At 40.6% G+C, this 20,067-nt stretch overlaps 1 protein-coding gene across 2 annotated transcripts; it reads left to right on the forward strand.

The window, feature by feature from the left end:
• Positions 1-2,720: 2,720 nt before the first annotated feature.
• On the forward strand, positions 2,721-19,979 carry AP1AR (adaptor related protein complex 1 associated regulatory protein). 2 transcript variants are annotated; one of them, XM_071744045.1, is made up of 10 exons: positions 2,721-3,063; positions 6,478-6,526; positions 7,578-7,604; positions 8,422-8,447; positions 9,349-9,445; positions 10,236-10,334; positions 13,335-13,396; positions 14,422-14,495; positions 15,446-15,574; positions 17,467-19,979. In XM_071744045.1, exons 1-10 carry the CDS (start codon positions 2,987-2,989, stop codon positions 17,724-17,726), a joined length of 900 nt encoding a protein of 299 aa, XP_071600146.1. In that variant the 5' UTR covers positions 2,721-2,986; the 3' UTR covers positions 17,727-19,979. The 2 variants fall into 2 exon arrangements, with proteins under 2 accessions (XP_071600146.1, XP_071600147.1); XM_071744046.1 differs by lacking the exon at positions 10,236-10,334 and having other exon boundaries at positions 2,726-3,063.
• Positions 19,980-20,067: the final 88 nt, after the last annotated feature.

A 20,067-nucleotide genomic window follows, 5' to 3' on the forward strand; every position in this document is an offset into this window, starting at 1 on the left:
GAAAGGGCCCTGTAAAGCACGACTCTCCTTTGAGGTTCTCCTCTGAAAGCCATCAAGAGACATCAAGAACAAATGAGTAAGCAACCTTACCTCAGTATGAAAATGTGTGGTGGGCAGAGAGCCAGGATTTAAAAAAAAACACAAATAACAAACCAGCATGAATTAATTTATTGAATATTCTGTGCTTGTGCAGCTGTGTGCTGCTGCAAGGCAGCTCGTGTTGCTAAGAAAGTGGCAGTGAATAGCTGGATTTGGAATGGGTGTCTGCATCAGTGCCTTTGCTCTGTGTTTTATTTTAAAATGTGGTTGTTTCTGTACATATTCCTGTGCAACTTAACACCCAGCACAAAAGTAACCCATTTCCTTCCATTGGGTAGGCTTCTGTGTATCAAATGAGATTTAATCCAACATCCTCTTGTTTTTTCTGCTCCACACCAATGAGGGGAGGGATGTAGGAAGGTGTGAGGGTGAGAGTGTTTTTCTCACATTAACTTCTCTGGCTCAGGACATGAGTGGCATGGCAAGATGCATGCAGGACAAAGGAATAAGAAGCTGAAACTACAGCAATAAAAATGTTTTTTGTGTTGGTAGCCCTGAAAGTTCCCTGTTCTGTTTTTACCCATCAGTTCCTAGGCAACTCTCTCTTCAGTTTGGTGGCCACAGTCTAAGGTGCTGTAGAAGAAAAGGTCTCCAATTGCTCTGAAAAAAAATTAAGAACACCTGTCAGGTTTGACTGCCACATTTCTCTTTGATCTCACCAAAATTACATTTCCCAGGAAAATAGCATCACGAGGCATCATATATTCCAATAACACTTTCTGAAACCTTTCTCATATTTCTCTTGAGTCATGTTGATATGAGGTCACCTTCTGTAATGCATTTCTTGTTGGTTTTCACCCTCACTCTCACTTCCTATATGCAATCACTGTAATGCACCTTTCAAGGCTGACCTCACATTTCCAGGAAAAAAACCAAACCAAACCATTGGAGCTCAGCTAGCATTAATTTACTATAATCCTCCCACCTCCTACTGCTCATTATTATTGTAGCAAATGCCTCCTCTGGGTCCTGGTATCCATAACTCACTTGACAACCAGATAACTCTTCCACTGCTCAGACACCACTTTTGGTTTTGTTCAGTGAAAGGTGCAAACCACAATCACATATGCACAGCAGGCTTCAAAAAACTCACTTTGACCAGTGCAGGTGGCTTTTCAACTTTATTTTCTTTTTAACCCTAGCAAACAATATGGGGAACCATATTGACTCATATGGACAGTGTCCAGGGTTAGTGGGACCCCTCTCTAATTATAGAATCCAGCTGCCTTACTGGGTTTTTATCATCAGTGACTAACTTAAAAGATGACAACAATTTATTTTTGCTATAGGTTTGGTCTTTTTTTTTTGGGTTTTTGGGTTTTTTTGTTCTTTTTTTGCATCATTTTAACATATCTAACATCACTGTTAACTCATGCTGATGTGTGCCAGTGTGGTGCTGGAATTTGAAGCCAGGAGAGATGGTGGTGAAGAACAAGAAAAATATCTTACTAAGTCATAAAGCACCTGTGCTCCAGAGCTGTCTGACAGCCTCTTGGCATCTGAACAGCATTGATTTAATCATACTTTGAAACCCTTTTTTTCTCTTATGTGATGCCCATAGCCAACAGGGGCCTTGAATTGGCTTCTGGAGAGTCATTATTGGTGATGCTTTTTCTTATTGGCCTTTGGAACCGTGGAATATTGTCCTTATTTCAGACACAGGGTACTATGAGCTCTCCTGTTCTTCCACAACCACAGGAAAAGCTTAATGAGAAAGTCAGTATCTAGAACAGCTTTTTTGAAGTATCTAATGACTTAGAGAAGCTAGGCATGAAGTAGCCTGGTGCCCTGACTGAACTTTTAGGGCTGAAATTACAAGGTTTAGGTTGTTTTTTAATCCAGGAATTTTTGTTCACACAAGCTGTAATGAACACAAGCCAGGATGCAGGATCACACAACACACCCTATCCCTCTCCATTGCACAAAATGCAGGGGAATAAAATAAATTAAAATAAACCCCACCAGTAGCACACACTGGTGACCATTGATTGTGATGTTACCACATGCTTCCCAAGGCAGTTTTGTGATAAACCACCCTCCTTTTTTTTTTTTTTTTCTAACTTACCCTGTCTCCCCAGCTTTGGTTTCACACAGAACCCTCCTCACTCAGTCCCCTCACCCTCCTCTGACGCTTTTTCCCTCAAGGCAACACCTGGAAGGGACACAAATACCTTTGGCAGCTGGCCTGAAGGAGAAGAGCCTTCCAAATTCCCAAGATTTGACGGGATACAGTTGTTGGGTTTTTTTGGTTTTTTTTTCTTAACTGCATTAGGCAGTTTTAGCCCATCTTGGGCGCCACCACTGCTGCCTCCTCCTCAGAGCCCGGGAAGGGTCGGGTCCGACACCCCGGTCCCCTCAGAGCCCGCGAACGGAGCAGGTCCGGCTTCACAGTCCCCTCAGAGCCCGGGAAGGGGCGAGCCGAACCCGCAATCCCCTCATAGCCCGGGAATGGGCGGACCGAACCTGCAGTCCCCCCAGAGCCCAAGAAGGGGCGGACCGAAGCCACCGCCCCCTCAGAGCCCGGAAATGGGCGGACCGAACCCGCAATCCCCCTCAGAGCCCGAGAAGGGGCGGACCGAAGCCGCCGCCATCCCCTGAGTGCCCGGGAAGGGGCGGTCGGTGCTGTGGGAGGCGGTGCCATCGCTCGGGGCATGCGGCATCCGCCTCTGCGCAGCGGCCGCGGCCATGAGGCGGTCGGCGCGGAGCCTCCGCCCGCCGCCAGGCCCTTTGTTCCTTAGGGTCAGGGGCTGCTCTCGCTCTCCGCCATCCTCTCTCCTCCTCCTCTGCCGCCGCTCTTGATGGCAGGGGCGGCTTGAACCCGCCTGTAAGGGAGGAGGAGAAGGGAGGAGGAGCAGCAGCAGCTGTTGCCGCCGCTGCCCAGGATGCGATGGGGAACTGCTGGGCGCAGTGGTGCTGCGGGCTCTTCCTCCGGAGAGAAGCCGGGAGGCTGCAGCGAGGCGGAGGGTAAGCAGGCAGCACGGCTTCCCCTTTCCCCTCCCCGGGGCGGGGAGGTGCTGGGTCCGCCCGGCTCCGCCTTTCCTCCCTCCTCTTCCTCCTCCTTACAGCGAGTCCGGAGGGTGCTGGTCGGTTTTTCCAGGGGGCTGCGGGGTTGTCTTGGGGGCTGGAGAAATGGGTTTCGAGTTTTTGGGATGCGGGGGGCGGACACCTCATGCAGGGGAGGGGGACACCTGGGTTACCCCCTCGCCCACCCCTTCTTCCCCTCCCCGCAGCAGCAGCTCGGGGGGGGGTTTGGAGGCAGGAGAGAGGAATAAAAAGGTTCAAGGAATAAAAAGGTTCGTGTGTTTCTGCATGGGCAGCTGGAGATGATGAAATGCCGGCGGATGGTTGCTCGGTTGTGTGCAGTTTGTAGGGGTGATGGTAATGCTCTACCAGGGTGTCTGTCCGTGAGGACATTCTTACCCCTTAGCCCTCTTCCAACCTTGTTTTTTAATATATATTCTCCGGAGGAAGCAGCTTATAAAGATTTCTTTTGGTGTTAGGTTCTTTTTTCAGGTCAGTTGTCAAAATTTGTGCAGGCTGCCATGGTTGTGAAAAGGTGGAAAAAAACCCACCCGTTTATTTTTTGGGGTATAATCTTATGTTCTCTGTGAGTCAGGTGTTGAGACTCTGTTGGGATCAAGGGTGACTACTGCAGAAGAGCAGGAGCAGAGCAGTCCAAGTCATCTTTCATATATCTTGCAAATGCATGATACATCTTTTGGAAAAGCAGTGTGCAAACAGGGGAAGGATGCATTACCTGTGGAAGAAGTTGGCTTTCTTCTTCTACGATTCCATAGAAGATTCCATATGTCTTCTTTCTATGATTCCATACACTTACCGGTATTTGATACTTATTTTTAACTCGTGTTAGGACTGAAGTTGTTATAGACAGATACCCTGAGCATTGCTGCAAACTCGTGGCCTTTTATTTCACATCAGCTCTAGCAGGCACGTCCTGATGTTCTGCTTGTCCTGAAGAACTAGGAATTCTTTCCAGAGAAATGGGTGAAAGACCAGGACAGTGTGCATGGAGGATACCAGTTTGTATTCTTAATATTCTCTAGCTGAGTTTATGAGAGTATCTGATATGCTTGAACCCCTAGCACTTCAGTTTCTTGTGTTATGCTGGTTTTTTCTCAGATGGGTGGTACTTGAGAGGTTCTTGCTTCACACGTGTGTTTTGCTGAGTCTCCACTCATGGGCTAATACCCTTTGTTTAGCAGTTGCTGGTAGTGACAATAAGTCTGTGGCAGCATGCACTTAGTCTTTAAATTATGACTTTGGCCATCATTTATTTTATTCCCCCATCCCCAACTACTTCTGACCTCTAAATTGACTTCTGAGCATCGGACAGGAGACAGAGTCCAAAAAGGCACAAGATTGTCTTGGTTATAACTGCAAATTCTGGGAATCTTTTTATCTCTGGTCTAAAGTGACTATTGCTTATATTTTTCTGCCTGTTGGTTTTTTTTCCCTTGCATTCTTTTTTTTTTTTTTTTTTTTTCTTCTACATTTGCAACACCCTGTTACCCATTTGTCTGTTAATTGGTGCCTGCAGTGTCATCTGCTCGTGTACTTGGGTTTGGTGCATGTTTGATTCATGAGCCATCAGTTGTCAGCTTCCTGCCACACTGTCTCCTAAGCTCCAGCTGGTTTTCAGCAGACAGTTGCTGAACTTATAATAGATGCAGATATCAAACCTAAATGTTTCTCAAGTCTGGTTTAGAAAATGTGGTGGTCTATTTAAAGGGGAATATTAAAAGCTGCAAGCATTTTAATCAGCTACTTTTCTGTTGCAATTGAAGTTGCTATGGTTGGGGGTGAAGTTGATGGGTCTTCCATTTCTGTCCCTGATGACCTCAGTGGTTGCTCTGGGGTGTAAGGGCTCAAACTCCAGCACAGAATTAGGATTTCTGAGTCCCTGTTCAGCAGGTAGCAGAAAGCATAAATCTTCCTTGAGGTGTCATTGCTGCTGGGCTGTTTGTAATTTAGGAAGCTTGCACTGCGTTTGCCATATTTTATTTTTTTTTACAGGTTGACTCTTAAATTCTTGCAACTGATCTGGGTGCAGCTCATGGGTTTGTGCAGTGGAACATAATTTAATTATCTGCTGTAAATTGGGATCACACTTTTGTTAACAACAGAGATAGTCCTGAAGCAATAGCCTGTAACAGTTCTATTAAATTAGGTTCCTAATGGTATCAACTCCTGCACACTGAAATGTTACACAGAGGGGTAGCAGTGAAATTCCTTTTAAGTGTTGGTGCCACATGTCCTGATTGTACTTGCACGTGAATTCAAGTGGCCTTTCAAAACCTCTGGTGTCCTGGCAATAAATCCACAGCTGCCACTGAGGAGCTGCTTCCAGTGAACTGCTGCAGGGAAGGAGAGGTTGCCCAACAAGGAAGAAGTGAGTTGCCTAAGAAGCTGCCAGGGGAGATAAACCCCAGCTGAATTCCAAATGGAAATATGATGGAGGTGAAATATGACACGATGAAAATAATTCAGGCTTTGGCTGGTGTGTGGCTTTTAGTGTGGTAGAAATAGGTGTGGGCTGTGAGTACAGAACAGATCTATTGTACAGGTAGAGAAGTGCCAGAGGCCCTGGGTTTATTCCTGATTCCAGTCAGCACTTGTAAGTGGAAGCTTTTTGTTTTTAAAATAGTTGGATGGAATGGATGTGGTACTGACACACCAGTGTACTTTTAAATGTTCTTTTGGCTGGCAGCCAAGCCTCTTTCACTAGGCAAAAATGTGCCCAGGTAACTTAATACTGTGTTGTTTTTGTAGAGGGCAGTGTTAAGACAAAAGAAAAAAAAACAAATAAAAAGGAGGAGAGTTCCTGTATAAAATTACAGACTGTGGGTAATTTTTTGTAGTTGGAAAACATTGGCTTGATCTCTCTGTAGATGTTTTTCTCTGAGGTTCAGCCTGCTAGTTGTGCCAAGCTGTCAGAATTAAATGCCTGGTGTAACACTGATGTTGTACAAGATGCTGCTCTAGTAGAGAGTTAAGTGCTAGATAGAGCAACAGTGTGATCAGAAATTGGCTGGAATAAGATAAATGTATTAAAGGCACTTGCAGAACAGGCTAAATGTCTGTAAATGTCAAGTCCAGGATCTTGATGAGTGTTTCTCACTTGGGGGTGTTTGTCTTTTCTCCAGTTGGATCCATGCTTACATCCCATTGCTTCCTCCTGCACTGGGACCAGTGCAGAACACAGGTTACCAAATAAATGTGTTTCATACATGAAGATTTTGTGCTTATTTTATCCTCATGTAACCTATTTCAGAAGCTATTTAAAATTATCAGGCTTAGTTTTCTTCTGGTGTGAACTGAAGACTATTCTGCCATGTAACTTTAGGTTTGTTTTTCCAGATCAAAGTATTTTAGAACATGTCCAAGAGGAGAACACTTCACTATAGAGGTGAGTGCTTACATTTCTAGTGATTAAAAAAACAAACAAACAAACAAAAAGTGGAAGAAGCTAAATTCTAGCAATGTCTTTAACACTTCTTGCAATTTTTGCCCACTGAAATATTCTGGGTTATTCCAAACCAAATTGCTGCTGTGCTGGGTGGTGAGTGGTTCTTCCAGCACCTCAGAACATTAATATATCATCTCAGTTTATCATTTGGAAATAAGAGAAGTACCTGTTGTGACTGGATGCTTGGCATCGGGGCATTCTGAAGTACCTAAGTACATCTTTTATGTACACATCCTGTCTTGGGAGGGATTTTTCTCTCCTGCTTGTACAAATGCAGGATATTTAGTTCCTGCCTGCAGGATCATGAATCTGATTCTACAAAAAGCAGACTCTGGTGAGGTTACTGATGAGCTTTGATGTGTTATCCACTTTGTTCATTGCAAGATCCTTTCTTGGCCACTGAATATCACCCCTTTTTGCCAAGGGAGGTGTAAGGTTAATTTCTATGAACTGAGATTCTCAGAATAACCTGGTTTACTTTCTCTGAGTTTTCCTTATGGTCTAAAAGTCCTAGACCTTTCAGATTGCCCCTGTTACTGAGAGTAATGTTAATAACTGCAGTCACTGCTTTGCCTTCCAAGAAAGGGGGCAGGTGGAAATGTGTTTGAGCTCACAACTTCCAGGAGGGAGAGAGTTTTTCTGTATCAAAAATGTGATGCAGAAAAGAAGATTATCCTGGGGTGTTTGTTGCGTGTTAATTTTTAGAATTCTGGGTAGAAAATAATTGTAAAATACCTTAATATTTTTTCATTTTGCCTGTGCATTTTAGGTGAATGTTGTGCTTAGAAACCAAAGAAGATAGGTCCTGCTCTAAAAGTAACACTGAAAGCCCCTGAAAGTTGGGGCTTTCATGAATGGTGCTGTAGCCTCACTCTTATCATTAAAGCAGTGTTTTTACAGGACAGATTAAACATGAAATTATGTTTGCTGTATGTGTTTAGTGACATGCTAAACCAAATTCTAAAGATTGTTTATTTCTTTTTCTCTGCAGTTTGAGAACCTAGTGGAAAGTGATGAGGTATGTACCTGGATCATAATGTGAAACCTTAAAAATGGTTCCAAAATCTGTATCTTTCTCCCACTTTATGCTTTGTTGTAGGCTTTAAATTGCAGGGTGGTTTGTTTGGGGGGTTTTTTATTTTAACTTTAAGTTTTGCTTGCTCTAGGAATGAATATTTTACACTTCAGGAAAGCAGATGGCTTAAGAGAGAATGGGCTGGGGGGGAATATGAGAAGCAATCCTTTTAGGAAGAGCCCTATGGACATAAGGAAAAAAGAAAGGAAGGAAAAAGAGGTGGGGGTGAAAAGGTAGCTGGGGAAGGCTTGAAGTAGAATGTGCTCCTGGTGTGACTCTTGTGTAAGAAACAGCAAATGTTCTCTGAGAACATATATGGACCTGGGTTGCTGTGCTAAGGAAAGTTTTGGGAATGCTCTGTTTCAATGGGTACCATGGCTGGACAGTACTTTAGAAAAATGGAAGTTGGCCTTAAAATGTTACTCTTAGCAATTTAATGCAGCTTGGTAATGGGCAGGGCATGCACCACGTGTTCAGTGTCCTGCCTTGTGTTTAAAACATGAGGACTAGTAGTGTGGTTCCTGAAATTCACTGCTGAAATATTAATTTTGAGTTGGATTTGTTTGTTTCACTTAGTCAGCCACTTTAGCTGATTGTGTAACAAGATATTTTTTTTTTTAATTTCAAATTAAACCAGAAGATTTCCCCCCAGCTGAAACTGATTTCATGTTGGTTTTTTTCCCCATGTTAAAGTTGATTGATGGATAGGATTGTCAATAACTCAGACTTTGTTTTTTTTTTTTTTAAATTCTTTTAACAGGGTGAAAGCCCAGCAAGTAGTCACAGGTAAGACTTGGAGGTTTAGGACCTCTCCTTCCCTCTCCTCTCCCATTGTGATTATTACATTTTACAGAGTTTCTGCCTTTTTAGTTTTTAGAAATCTGGGAAGGATATGTGTCAAACTGACCTTGATGCTTACCCACATGAAAAGAATTTAGATGAGAATGCATCCTGCAAAAATTATGCAAATTTTATTTATTTTATTTATGCAAATAAAAAAAATTATGCAATTATGTTACAACAGTATGTTGCAAAGAGTATCTTCATTCCTGTTCCCAGGGTCTACATTTAAACTTGCACATCTGTTGATGATGCAACTCTAGTGAATTTTTTGTGAGCATGTAAATATTTAATCAGTAGGTCTTCTCTGTAGGAAACAAAGGAAGCACCAAAGTGTGTGCTTTGGTTGTCCAATTCTTGACATTTTGCATTATTTAAGTTTGATGGTTCCCCAAAATGTTGTTCCCTCTCAATGGTCCCAAAGCAGCAATATAGCAAACCTTGTAATTATTAAAATGCTCATGCAGTCTTGCTTGTTAGATATACAAATAAAGTAGGCAACAGGTGACAGGGGAACAATTTAGAATTAGGGGACCAAAAGAAGTACCAAAAAAAAGAGCTATTTACCCTGCAATGATTTTTGCTGCTCTATTCTAGAAGTTCTGTTAGAAAACAGTGGTTTGAAAATATGCTTTGCAAAAAATGCTTCTGAAGGGGAGACAGCATGGGCTGAGTAAACTGGAACTTTGGAACCCAGTCCTAGGGAGGAGCAGGCTGAAAGCACAGCTGCTTGAATTTGCACTAAAGGACCAGTCAAGAAAGGGCACATGGATATGTTTAAGTGCACCTTGGGGTTGCCATAATTAATAATAGATGGAGACCTTCTGTGTTTCTCCCCTGCTTTCAGACCTCTGACTGAGGAGGAGATTGCTGACCTGAAAGAGAGACATTATGACTCCATTGCTGAAAAGCAGAGAGTTGTTGATATGAAACTTCAGTCAGAGGTAAGCAGTTGGCATGACCAGGATGGTGTGGGTAGCTCTCAAGTAGTTAAGATCAACCAGGAACACCAGGGGAGTCCATTTGCAGAACAAAACAATGGGGTTTTTTTTCATCAGTTGGTGTTTTTTAGGCAGCTAAAGACACAAAGAGATTGCTGCACAGCTAAGTGTGCATCAGAGATTGCTTCTTTTTAAAAGCCTCTTAGCTGAGAAACTGAATTAATAGTCTAGCTCTCTGACTGAGATCTGTCAAATTTGAAATTTCTTTTAATTTTTTTTTTTTTTTTACAAAGGTAAAATGGGGACTACAATTGATTCAACTTGTGCTCTGTTTTTTTTCCCGGAGCTTTTCTTAATCAAAAAAAGAATTTTTTTTTGTTTGTTTTGCTTTAGTGCGTTGCAACAACTAATGGAATTTGATGTGGAAAACAACCTAGAAATTGAGAGTTGTTTTTAATGAGCCATTAAAATACTAATGAACCAAGCAGCTGAAAATATTTGAGTCATTCCCTGTGCAGTTCATAATAAACTGCAGTGTGCATTGACAGCAGCTCAGTAGCAATGATGTTTGTTCAACAGGGTAATGTTTAGCTACCTAAATTTCTTGGGATGTTTGGTTGGGAGGGAAGGTGTTTAGATTCAGTTTAGGAAGCAAAATGTTGTAGCTGTAGTCAATTTTATTTTATTTTTTGTTTTCTAGTAGGTCTTTTGTTTTGTTAAACTTGTGGCTTTATTCAGAGGAAGATAGATAGGTTCTGCTTTTGTTAACCATTATTATTTTGTTCATATACAGTTAGCCTTACAAGAGGAGAAGTTAAGAATAGAAGAGGAGGCTTTATATGCTGCACAACGTGAAGCAGCCAGGGCAGCAAAGCAGAAAAAGCTCTTGGAGGTGAGGGGAAAAAGACCCCAGTATATATCAGAGCTTCTGTTCTGTTTCTGTGTATGCAGATTTCCTAATATCCTTTACATCTCAGGAAATGTAATGAGGGAATTGCTTTGGCTTATGAATTCCAGTAGAGAAAGAAATACATGATTGGAAAAGGACAGCTGGCTGGAACAGCTGAAAATTACTGGAATTATTTGAAACAACTTGTGTCACCAAGCATAGATTTTGAATGAGATGTATGATTTTAATCTATAATTAGCTGAACAGACTTCTTACATGATACAGAAGTTACTGAATTTTAATATAACGTGATTTATGATGATTTTCTAGTTAAAAAAAAAAAAAACTCTGAAATTAAGCACAGATCCTGACATCATTTAGACTTGTAATTTTTACCCTACATATTTGTGCTCTTACTTGTTCCTTATCTCTGTGGTCTGTCTCAACATTCAGATATGTGTTTGAGTCCTCTGAATTTATTGTAATCCCTGCTTGGAGGAGAAGGTTGGACTTGATGACCTCCTGAGGTCCCCTCCAAATGGATTTGTGCTGTGACTTTGTGATGTCTATGTGTAGTAGCCAAAGTTCAGTAATGACCTAACAATAATCATTATTTATTTATTGTATCTGTGCCTGCTTTCAGATGTCTGGTGTCTGTGTTTTTGGAGCTTGGTCAAGCAAAACAAAAACCACCTTATGTTTTCCTGCTGTTCTGAAAGCAGACACTGGTTCTGGATCCTGATAGATGTGTGACTGCTGGTATTCATGTCACAGTACATATTATCAGTGCATTTCAGTATTTTTGCTGTCTTAATAAGCTATTAAAGCATGTGTTCCCCCATAGATTTCAGAAATGTATACATTAGAAACAACATTTTCACTTTTCTGTATGTGTTCATCTATAATGTGTGTGGCTGCACTTAAGAGATGTTCAAAAAACCATTTGATACGTGTTCAATTTGCAATAAATTTTCATAAGTTCAGATTTATGCTAAATTAAAAAGCCTGAAATCTGCAATGGGTATAAAGGAGAACTTTAACCCCAGTGGACTGCCAGTATTCCAAAGAGAGTGAATTGCAAATTGTTATTTCCAGACTAATAGTGATGACTGAGTTTTCATCTAATATTTATGTTGCCTAAGTGTAGGTCTCATTTCACATTTCTCTTTCTATCCTCCTGTCATTTGTTATGGGAGGGTTAATTCTTTCTGACCTTTTTGCCTGCCTTTTTTTTTTTTTTTAACACTTCTGATCTCTATAAAAAAGTAGATATTTTTTAATGGCTTAAATGGCTTTTGAGAAAGTCCTGTGCAAGAAATGCACTTGCAATTTCTTGTCTGCCATTATTTTAATCTGCACCTCTTTTAGTCAGGACCTAAGGTAGGATGCATTACAGAGGTTTTAATTTCCTCCTCTCATAAAATTAGTAACACTTATCCCCTTTACAAGCCATCAGGATTTGTAAGGAAGCATTTTTTTATAGATACTCATCAAGCATTTAACCTTTCTAAATAAACTGGAAGCCATTTTGTAATACATAACTCTGATTTTGGGCTGAAGTCTTCTGAATGAGGAACTGCCTTTTTTGTTGGCAGTATGATATCCCTTTAATAACTTATTTGGGTTGCTGGTGTTGTCCTACTAAATCTCAGGGTTTGTGACAGCAGAGAAATCTAATGCATGTGTATCCTGGAATTTGGAGTGCTAGGTATTTGTATGTGACTGAGCAAAATGGGGAGATGATTGAAATTGGCCAGTATGTGTGTATATGAATCTGAAGAAAATGGATGCATACATCAGTAATTGATTTTTTTTCCAGGGTTGTTAACTATTTTGGTGCCCAATTCCTGTCTTTTTCCCTGCATATTAATCTTCTCACCTATAACCTCTATTGTGTTATTTCTGCTGCTTCTACTCTTTCCATTTCCTCATTGGTTTCTTTCTACTTATTCTTGACACTTCTTTAAATAACCAAGATGGGAAGTGTGCCAGTCTTGGGGTTGAAAACTCTGAGCTGATCTGATGCCATTATATCACAAAATTGTTTACCCAGTGAAGAGAAATTCTTAGATAAATTTGACAGTAAAAATGGCTTATTTAGCCCTGCTTTTCTTTGGCAGGGACAGATCCATTAAAGCTGAGAATTGATTAATTTCTTTTATTTTTCAGAAAATACAGTAGCTAGTTATATTAGATTTGTCTATGAAACCAGTTTGGTTTTTTTTTATCTTGGGCTCTGTCATAATCAGGGAACAATTAGTGCTTCACAGCTGATTTACCTTTAATCACACTGTTGATGTGCCCAGTTTTAATGCCCTCTTTTTTTTTAAGGCAGGGAAAAGAGACTTGGGGCAACTTCAGTGGTTTAAACCCTAAAACTGTAGCAGCCCCCTACTTCCATGACATCTGTTGTTCCTCACAAAACTACAAAAGAAATGCATTTATGGCTTGTGCCTTGCATTTTTTTCCTTCTGTCTTTGCTTAGTGATACCAGGAAACTTTCTCCTTTAACAGCATAGAGTTATTAATAGTTTTGGCCCCGTGAGGCAGCAAAAAGCTTTTATTAAAATAAATGAAACACTCAGTGGTGATGGAGGCAACCAGAGGAGATGGCAGTACCACGTTGGGCAGGGATAAAAGGACCTGTAGGAAATCCTTTTTCTTAAAGAAGTGGTGTTCATATTTCTAGACAAATTGGTGTTTCTTTTTGGGTGCTTTTTTTTTTTTTTTTTTTGTGCATGAAGTAGTTTAAATATGTTCAGAGCTTTATTTGCAAAGCTACTTTTTATGAAACAAAGTTTAAAGCCAGCACTGCTTGCGCCAAGCAGTCTCTTCAGTATCATAAAACTTGATTTTCATTTGAAAGTCTTTTGTATTCAGACTGCTCCAAGGACCAGGACAAAGCTCCTCCTAATGTCTCAGTTAAAGGAATGCTTAGTGTATTGAGTATCTTACCCCAAGTGATTGCATTCAGGTTTTTCAACAATTTACTTCTTTCAATAGCAACGTAGACAGCAAAGGATAACGCAGAGAGCACATGCTGTTAATAATGGAGAATATCAGAGGTAAGATACAAAATATTATTCACAATAATCAAGAACCATGACTGTTTTTATTCTTCTTCATCTCTCCCTCACAAAATTTAAAAAAAAAAAAAAAAAAAAAAAAATTTTTCATCGCAGCATTTCTAAGTCAGAGTAGTTTTCATTCTCTGCTGTTTTCATGCCAAGAAAACTGATGCAAACTGGTTACCATTAATCTGCAAAACTTAGAGGGCAGATTGCATTCATTCTGGGTTTCATTGCAGTTGTTAGACTGCCAGGTACAAATTTGAACCTACTAAGATGTGTACAGACACATACACAACATCTAGAGCCTTACTGTTAGAAGGTGTTTAGAGGTAAAATCTTGGCTAATACAGAAATGTTATCCAGAACCCTGTTTGAAATGCTCAGTAAAAAGAAATACTATTCAGATGGGGGATTGAGTGGTTTATATAGTTTGCCTGTTTCTTCATTAATAGTTTGCATTTAATTATTTTACTTCCACCTCCTGAGCTCAGTGTTGGGGAGGGAAAATTTAACACCAAAAAAAACCCCAAAGAAATTTACTGTGGAACAATATTTGAGTTTAGAAAAAACTCTCAAACACCTATTTTTGAATGGAAGAGAAGGGGGATAAGAGGCATTTTCACAGTTAGAAAAAGAGCTGTGAGAACAAGTTTTATGGAATGAGTAGGAACTAGACAAAGGACTGCAGTGGCAGGATTTGAATGCATTAGTTCAAAAAAGAATTGAAAATTGAGGCATTATCTAAAGTGACAAAGGATGTGAGGGGAAGAGCTGGTCTGTGACTGAAGTTAATTGACTTTTATCTGAAGATGTTGCTAAAAATTGCACAGAAGCTCAGACTGGGAGAGGATGTGCTGGGTAGCAATGGGAAAGCATTTTGCAGACTGCTTTGTAAAGATTTTATTTAAAGGTGCATGCACTTTGTAGCATAGAAGTGGGGGGCATGTGGATTAATGTATCTTTTAGGGCATCCTTAGAGCTTTATAAAGCTAAAACCAGTATGTGCATTGTTCTTACAGCTCTGTGGCAGAGGAAGATTTTGATCCTTTCTTAAGAAATGCAAAATTCCAGTATGAAGCATTTCGAAGCAGTAGTAAGTCCTTCCTTTCCTTGCTCATGTCTTTAGGTGTTAGGTGATTCTGAGGAGCAGAATCTTTTTCTAGATAAACAGTATTTATATTTTTAGATAAGCAGGCACACACGTGTATAAAATGTGCATACATATATCTGCATAAAAAAGAAAAGTCTGATAGAAACTTCTTTTCCTCACTAATCCCTGGTGCTGCAAGTGTTTGGAAAACACAGGATGCACAACTTGAGCTGCAGCCATCCCAGTTCTCAGAAGCAAATCCTGCCAGCAAACAAGTCCTGTGCACCCATTTTATTTTACTAAGGCTTTCCAGCCATCTTTGTGGAGGCAACATCAAGGCAGTGAACTTTTCTTATAAAACCTAAATGTGCATTAAAGATGCAAATGTGTGCATAGCATTTTTAACCATCTCCTAGCAAAATAATTAGTCATACTAGTGGTTTTTTGTTTGGTTTTTTTTTTTCTAGTGAAGGGCAAGAGAGGATTTGGCTGCCTGTATTTAAGAGGGCCCCTAATAATTTAAAAGGAAGAAAACAATTCTATAAACTTGTATCCCTAAGTTTTGATGAGAGTATGTGATAGTCACTAAGAAGTTGGAGGATTGATGGTAATTTTTGGGAAACACTGCTTGTAGTTTGGGTTTTTTGGGAGGGAGGGTTGTGTGTTTTGGTTTTTTGTTTTGCAAGTCTTCTCACAGTCCCATACAGCTTAAGAAAACCTTCTATAGTTCTAATGAAACAATATTGCTAAGTGTCCTCTTGTAATGTTTTAGTGATTTTGACTATTACAAAGCTACTGTATGCTCTTTGAAGTGATGGATGAAGTGCTTTATCAAATGCTCCTGAGGGTTAAAGGCCACAGAGCACAATAAATAATTTTTTTAAGTTTAATTTTGCATATTGAACCTCAAATTTCAGTAAGTTAATGAATTCAAAATGCATTTTCCTACACAGGACTTTCATCTGATGCTACAGTTCTGACACCCAACACAGAGAGCAGTTGTGACTTAATGACCAAAACCAAATCAACGAGTGGAAATGATGACAGCACCTCATTAGATTTAGAGTGGGAGGATGAAGAAGGTATTTATTCTGCTATTTGGCTTCATTCTGAGCTTACAAGTTTAAACTGCTGGGAGTTTGAACTCCTGCTTGCAACGTTTGTCATTTTCAGAAGAGGTGATTTAAAACTTAATTCCAGTAGCATTTCTGCCAAGTGTGTCATGATTAAACTGTATTTTGTTTTTTCCTAGGAAATTAGTTAGTTTGATAAATGTGCTCATCTGCCAAATAAATGAATTAATTTCTTTGGATCCTTCAGCAAATGTCCTTTTCTGCATTCTGCAGAATTGACTTGTAACCCCACTCATGGGAAAGGAATGCTGCCCTCTTGTGAGCCAATAGTATGAGGAACAACTTGGTTTTTTCTGCTTAAATGTGGAAGTTGGTCAGGAGTCTCTGACCTCAGTATTTTGGGAAACCCTACCTGCTTTTATTGTAATTTCTGTTGGGAACTGGGTCTGCATTCCAGGTGATTATCCCAATTGTTCTAATTGCTGCTGCTGTTTGTTACAGATTTTTCCTTCAGTGAATCTACACCGAGTTGTGTTGCACTTGTAATATGAAACTTTTTAATTCTAATTAGTTAGCAAGTTACTCCATGTTTAAAAGATGAAGGTGACCAGCGAATAAGAAGAGTATCATAAAACCTCCCCTTTTTTCAGTGGTTGTGGGAGGGTTTTGATGCACCATGAGAAGCTCTGTAATTACTGCCAAAGTTAACAGCATCTCTGATGTCCTTGTGCAGTTTTCTGAGAAATATTTCGCCTTATTTTGTGTGAAATTAACTGCACCTTTTCAGACTTCACTGCAGATTTCCCTGGACAGATGGACCCAATATCTATCTAAATTTCAGCTGCTGTTAAAAATGTTTTATGTGGTGATGTTTCATCTGTTTGTCAGTAAATTCTAGGAATATTACAGGGTTCCCCAGATGTTGAGTTTTTCTGGAAATGGCACAGCATCAAAAATCTCCCCAAGATTTATGTGCCCATGAAGCAGGGCAACAGGCTGAATGTATACAGGCAAAATAAGCACTTCTTGTGAGATGTTTCACTGTCTCTGTCTTAACTTAGAACTCTACAGAGCATCATCACTGCCTGTAGTGTTCATTTGGGCCCCAGCTGACTGCAAACTATGGATTTAATGTGCACAGCACCACCAGAGAAAAATAGTGATGTTCAGGAGTTAAATTCTCCCAAGTCTGGATCTCTAAGGATTTTGTCTCTTCTTGGAGAAAGAGGGACCTGGGAGTGCTGGTTGAACATGAGCCAGCAGTGTGCCCAGGTGGCCCAAAAGGAATCTGTATCAGGAACAGTGTGGTCAGCAGGATAAGGGATGGAATTATCCAGCACTGGAGGGGCCCCAAGGGCTGAGCCCACTTCTGGGCCCCTCACTTCAAGAAAGATATTTTGAGGTGCTGGAGTTGGTCCAGAGATCAGTGAGGCTGGTGAAGGGAGTAGGGGGAAAGCCTTGTGAGGAGAGGCTGAGGGAGCTGGGGGTGTGTAGCCTGGGGAAGAGGAGACACAGGAGGGACCTTATCTGCAACTACCTGAAGGGAGGTTGTGATCAGCTGAGGGTCAGGCTCTTCTCATCATAAAATTCTGTGGTTCTCCCAGGCAAGGAGGAGAGGACATGGCCTGAAGCTGCCCCAGGGGAGGTTTAGGAAGCTCTTCCTCATGGAGAGGGTGCTGAGGCACTGGGAAGTGGTGGAGTGACCATCCCTGGAGGTGTTTATGGAAAGGCTGATGTGGCACTTGGTGCCAGGGTCTGACTGGTGTGGTGGTGCTGGGTCACAGGCTGGAGCTGATGATCTCAGAGGTCCTTTCTTTCCAGCCTCAATGATTCTGATGTTCTACCACAAAACATTGAAGGCACTTCCCTCAAAATTCTGTCTTTCTCCTCTGGAATGGCAGGGATGAACAGGATGATTCCCTTGAGGGAACGCTCCAAAACAGAAGAAGACATCCTGCGGGCAGCACTGAAATTCAACCCCAGGAAGCCTGGGAGTCACCCAGCCTCAGCCTCTGATGATTCCAATGGATTGGAGTGGGAGAATGACTTTGTTAGTGCTGAAATGGATGATAATGGCAACTCGGAATACGCCGGATTTGTGAACCCTGTGTTAGATTTGTCAGGGGTCAGGGTGTCTGACCCTGATCATCAGGACAGGTAGTGGGACGTGGCCCTCCTCAGTGACCAAACTTTGGGAAGGGAAAACAGAATGTACAAAAAAAAAAACCCAAAACATTTTGCTCTTTTGTAACGTGGTTCCCTTTTTCTTAGGAATGGATTGGCAAGGAATGGGAGTGACTTGCTATCTGAATTGACTCAGAATTAAGTGCAATTTTATCGTCTACCTTCTAAACTTTTATGAAAACTGGGATGATTCTATTGTGTATATTTCTGCATACCTAGATTTAATATAAAATTGTCTGCACTAATTTAAGCTTCACAGCTTGACATATCTCTATTTTAACTATAGCCTTTTTTTCTGGATGATGTTTCTACTGATTTTGTTTTTAAAATTCATCGTTGGCTTAATGTTTATCTCAGAAACAGTCTTCTGTAATTTATCCAATACTTGAATATAGAAAAATAATTTAAAAAAATATTATTTCCAATATGTGCTTTTTGACTTGTTCTTTAGCTGTTTAGAGGATGTACTTAGCCAGCTGCAAAACAATTTTCATACATGGTAAACTGCAGGTTTTCCCTGCCTAGCTTACAGTCTTCCTAGCCGTGTCCTTTTTTCATTTATTTTATTTTTTTATTACTTTATGCTAAGCAAAGTTAACCTCAATAAACCTAGTATAAATCACCAGGGTAGGTATGATATTGTCTTGTATAATATGCCAGATTTAGTGTGTGCTAGATAGGAAAAAGCAAAAACAACAAAAAAAAAACCTATAAAAATTCTTTTATGTGTCAAACTGGACATTTTAACCAGTATCTAGTGGAGAAACTGGGAGGACCAAAGTCTTGATTCCCCTGCCCCCCCCCCAACAGACCAACATCTGTTAGTACACAGCCCTTAAACTTCTTTAAACTTTTCCACTTCTTTAGGTGTGGAAAATTAGGTGTGGAGATACAATTCAGCTCAACTGGAACTATTTTTGATAAACAACATTCTCTGAGCAAACTGAGTGAGGGATGATTGCTCTGCTGCTGTGGTGGGGAGAACAAGGACCTAAAGACTCAATTCCTGTATCTGCATTTTATAAAGAACTAAAAAACCCAGAAGTTACAAAACAATGTGTTTTAAGTGCTCAAGCTTCCCTGTGCCTCTAAACTGGGTGGTTAACACTGCTAATGGAGACTGAAATTCAAGGAACTGTTCAGTTACTGCCAATCTGGTGTCAGGTACTGTGGAATCCCCTGGTATTTAATGTAAGTTAATAGTCTTAAAAAAAAGAAACAAACAGAAAAATCTCACTGAAGAGACTGTGTAGAACACGTGTAGATCTCAAGCTTTCCCCTAAGTCTGAGCAAAGCCACCCTACTCTTCTGTTACTTTGTGTAGCTGGCTTGGTTTTCCCTGAAAAAGCAGGGGGGGGGAATGAGGTGTGACTTCTGCAGCTTTTGCTCCACAGTGGTGACACTGTAAATCTGCATCATCAGAAAACCTGGACTGGAAGGTTGGGTGTTTTAGATCCTCTGAGCTTATACATAATTCCAGGGTCACTACAGCCTGCTCCTCTTCATGGTGACCTGAACAAAACCACTGCACGCTCGGGTTAAATCTGTCCAAATCTCAAAGCTAATGGAGCAGATCAGTCTTGTTGATGACATTCCATTTCTTAATTTAACTTATAGCAAAGCCACAGGGAATATTTTAATGTAAAGATCTATGTTTGCAATGCCTGTAAGAAGCTTTAAAGATTTGTACACCTCAAATGTATATTTTTGGTTTGGCATAAGCTACTACTGTGTAACTTCTCCTGACCATTGATTTGTAGAATACATTCCTATGGAAACAAAAGCAACTTTCTCAACGTGTAAATAAGACTTTTTTTTTTTTTTTCCCTGCTGAGACTAATTGACCCTGCAGTGCTCACTGCTTTTCCTGACCAGTGAACATGAGGTTAACTTGCCCTGCCCATGCCTTGAAGAAGTAAATTAGCAAATAATCCTGCTAGAGTGAAAAGGAAAAGGAAGCTGACTCCAGCTGAAGGCTTTTGACTCTGACAGGCATGTTCTGGAGCCATGGTTTATTAAATGTGGTTTATTAAATATGGTTTTTTATTCTGCTTTTCAGGGCTCAGGACACCACACTGAGCGACTTAAGAAATTGTGGTCAGTATGTGTGGAAATTTAGGCAACTGAAAGATGCAACTCTTTGATAAAAACAGTTTGTGGAAAAAACTCAAGGGTACTGTAAAATGCATTACCTGTACAAATTTAAAAGTCATTAAAATTTTCAGCCAGTCTTGTGGTTGGCAGTGTTTTACCTGTTGCTGGTTTTGTGGCTGCCACATCATACAGGGTGGAAGCAGAGCGTGGAGATGGGACTGTTG

This window comes from Heliangelus exortis, chromosome 4 (assembly GCF_036169615.1).
Source record: "Heliangelus exortis chromosome 4, bHelExo1.hap1, whole genome shotgun sequence".
In the NCBI taxonomy this organism is placed as follows: Eukaryota; Metazoa; Chordata; class Aves; order Apodiformes; family Trochilidae; genus Heliangelus; species Heliangelus exortis.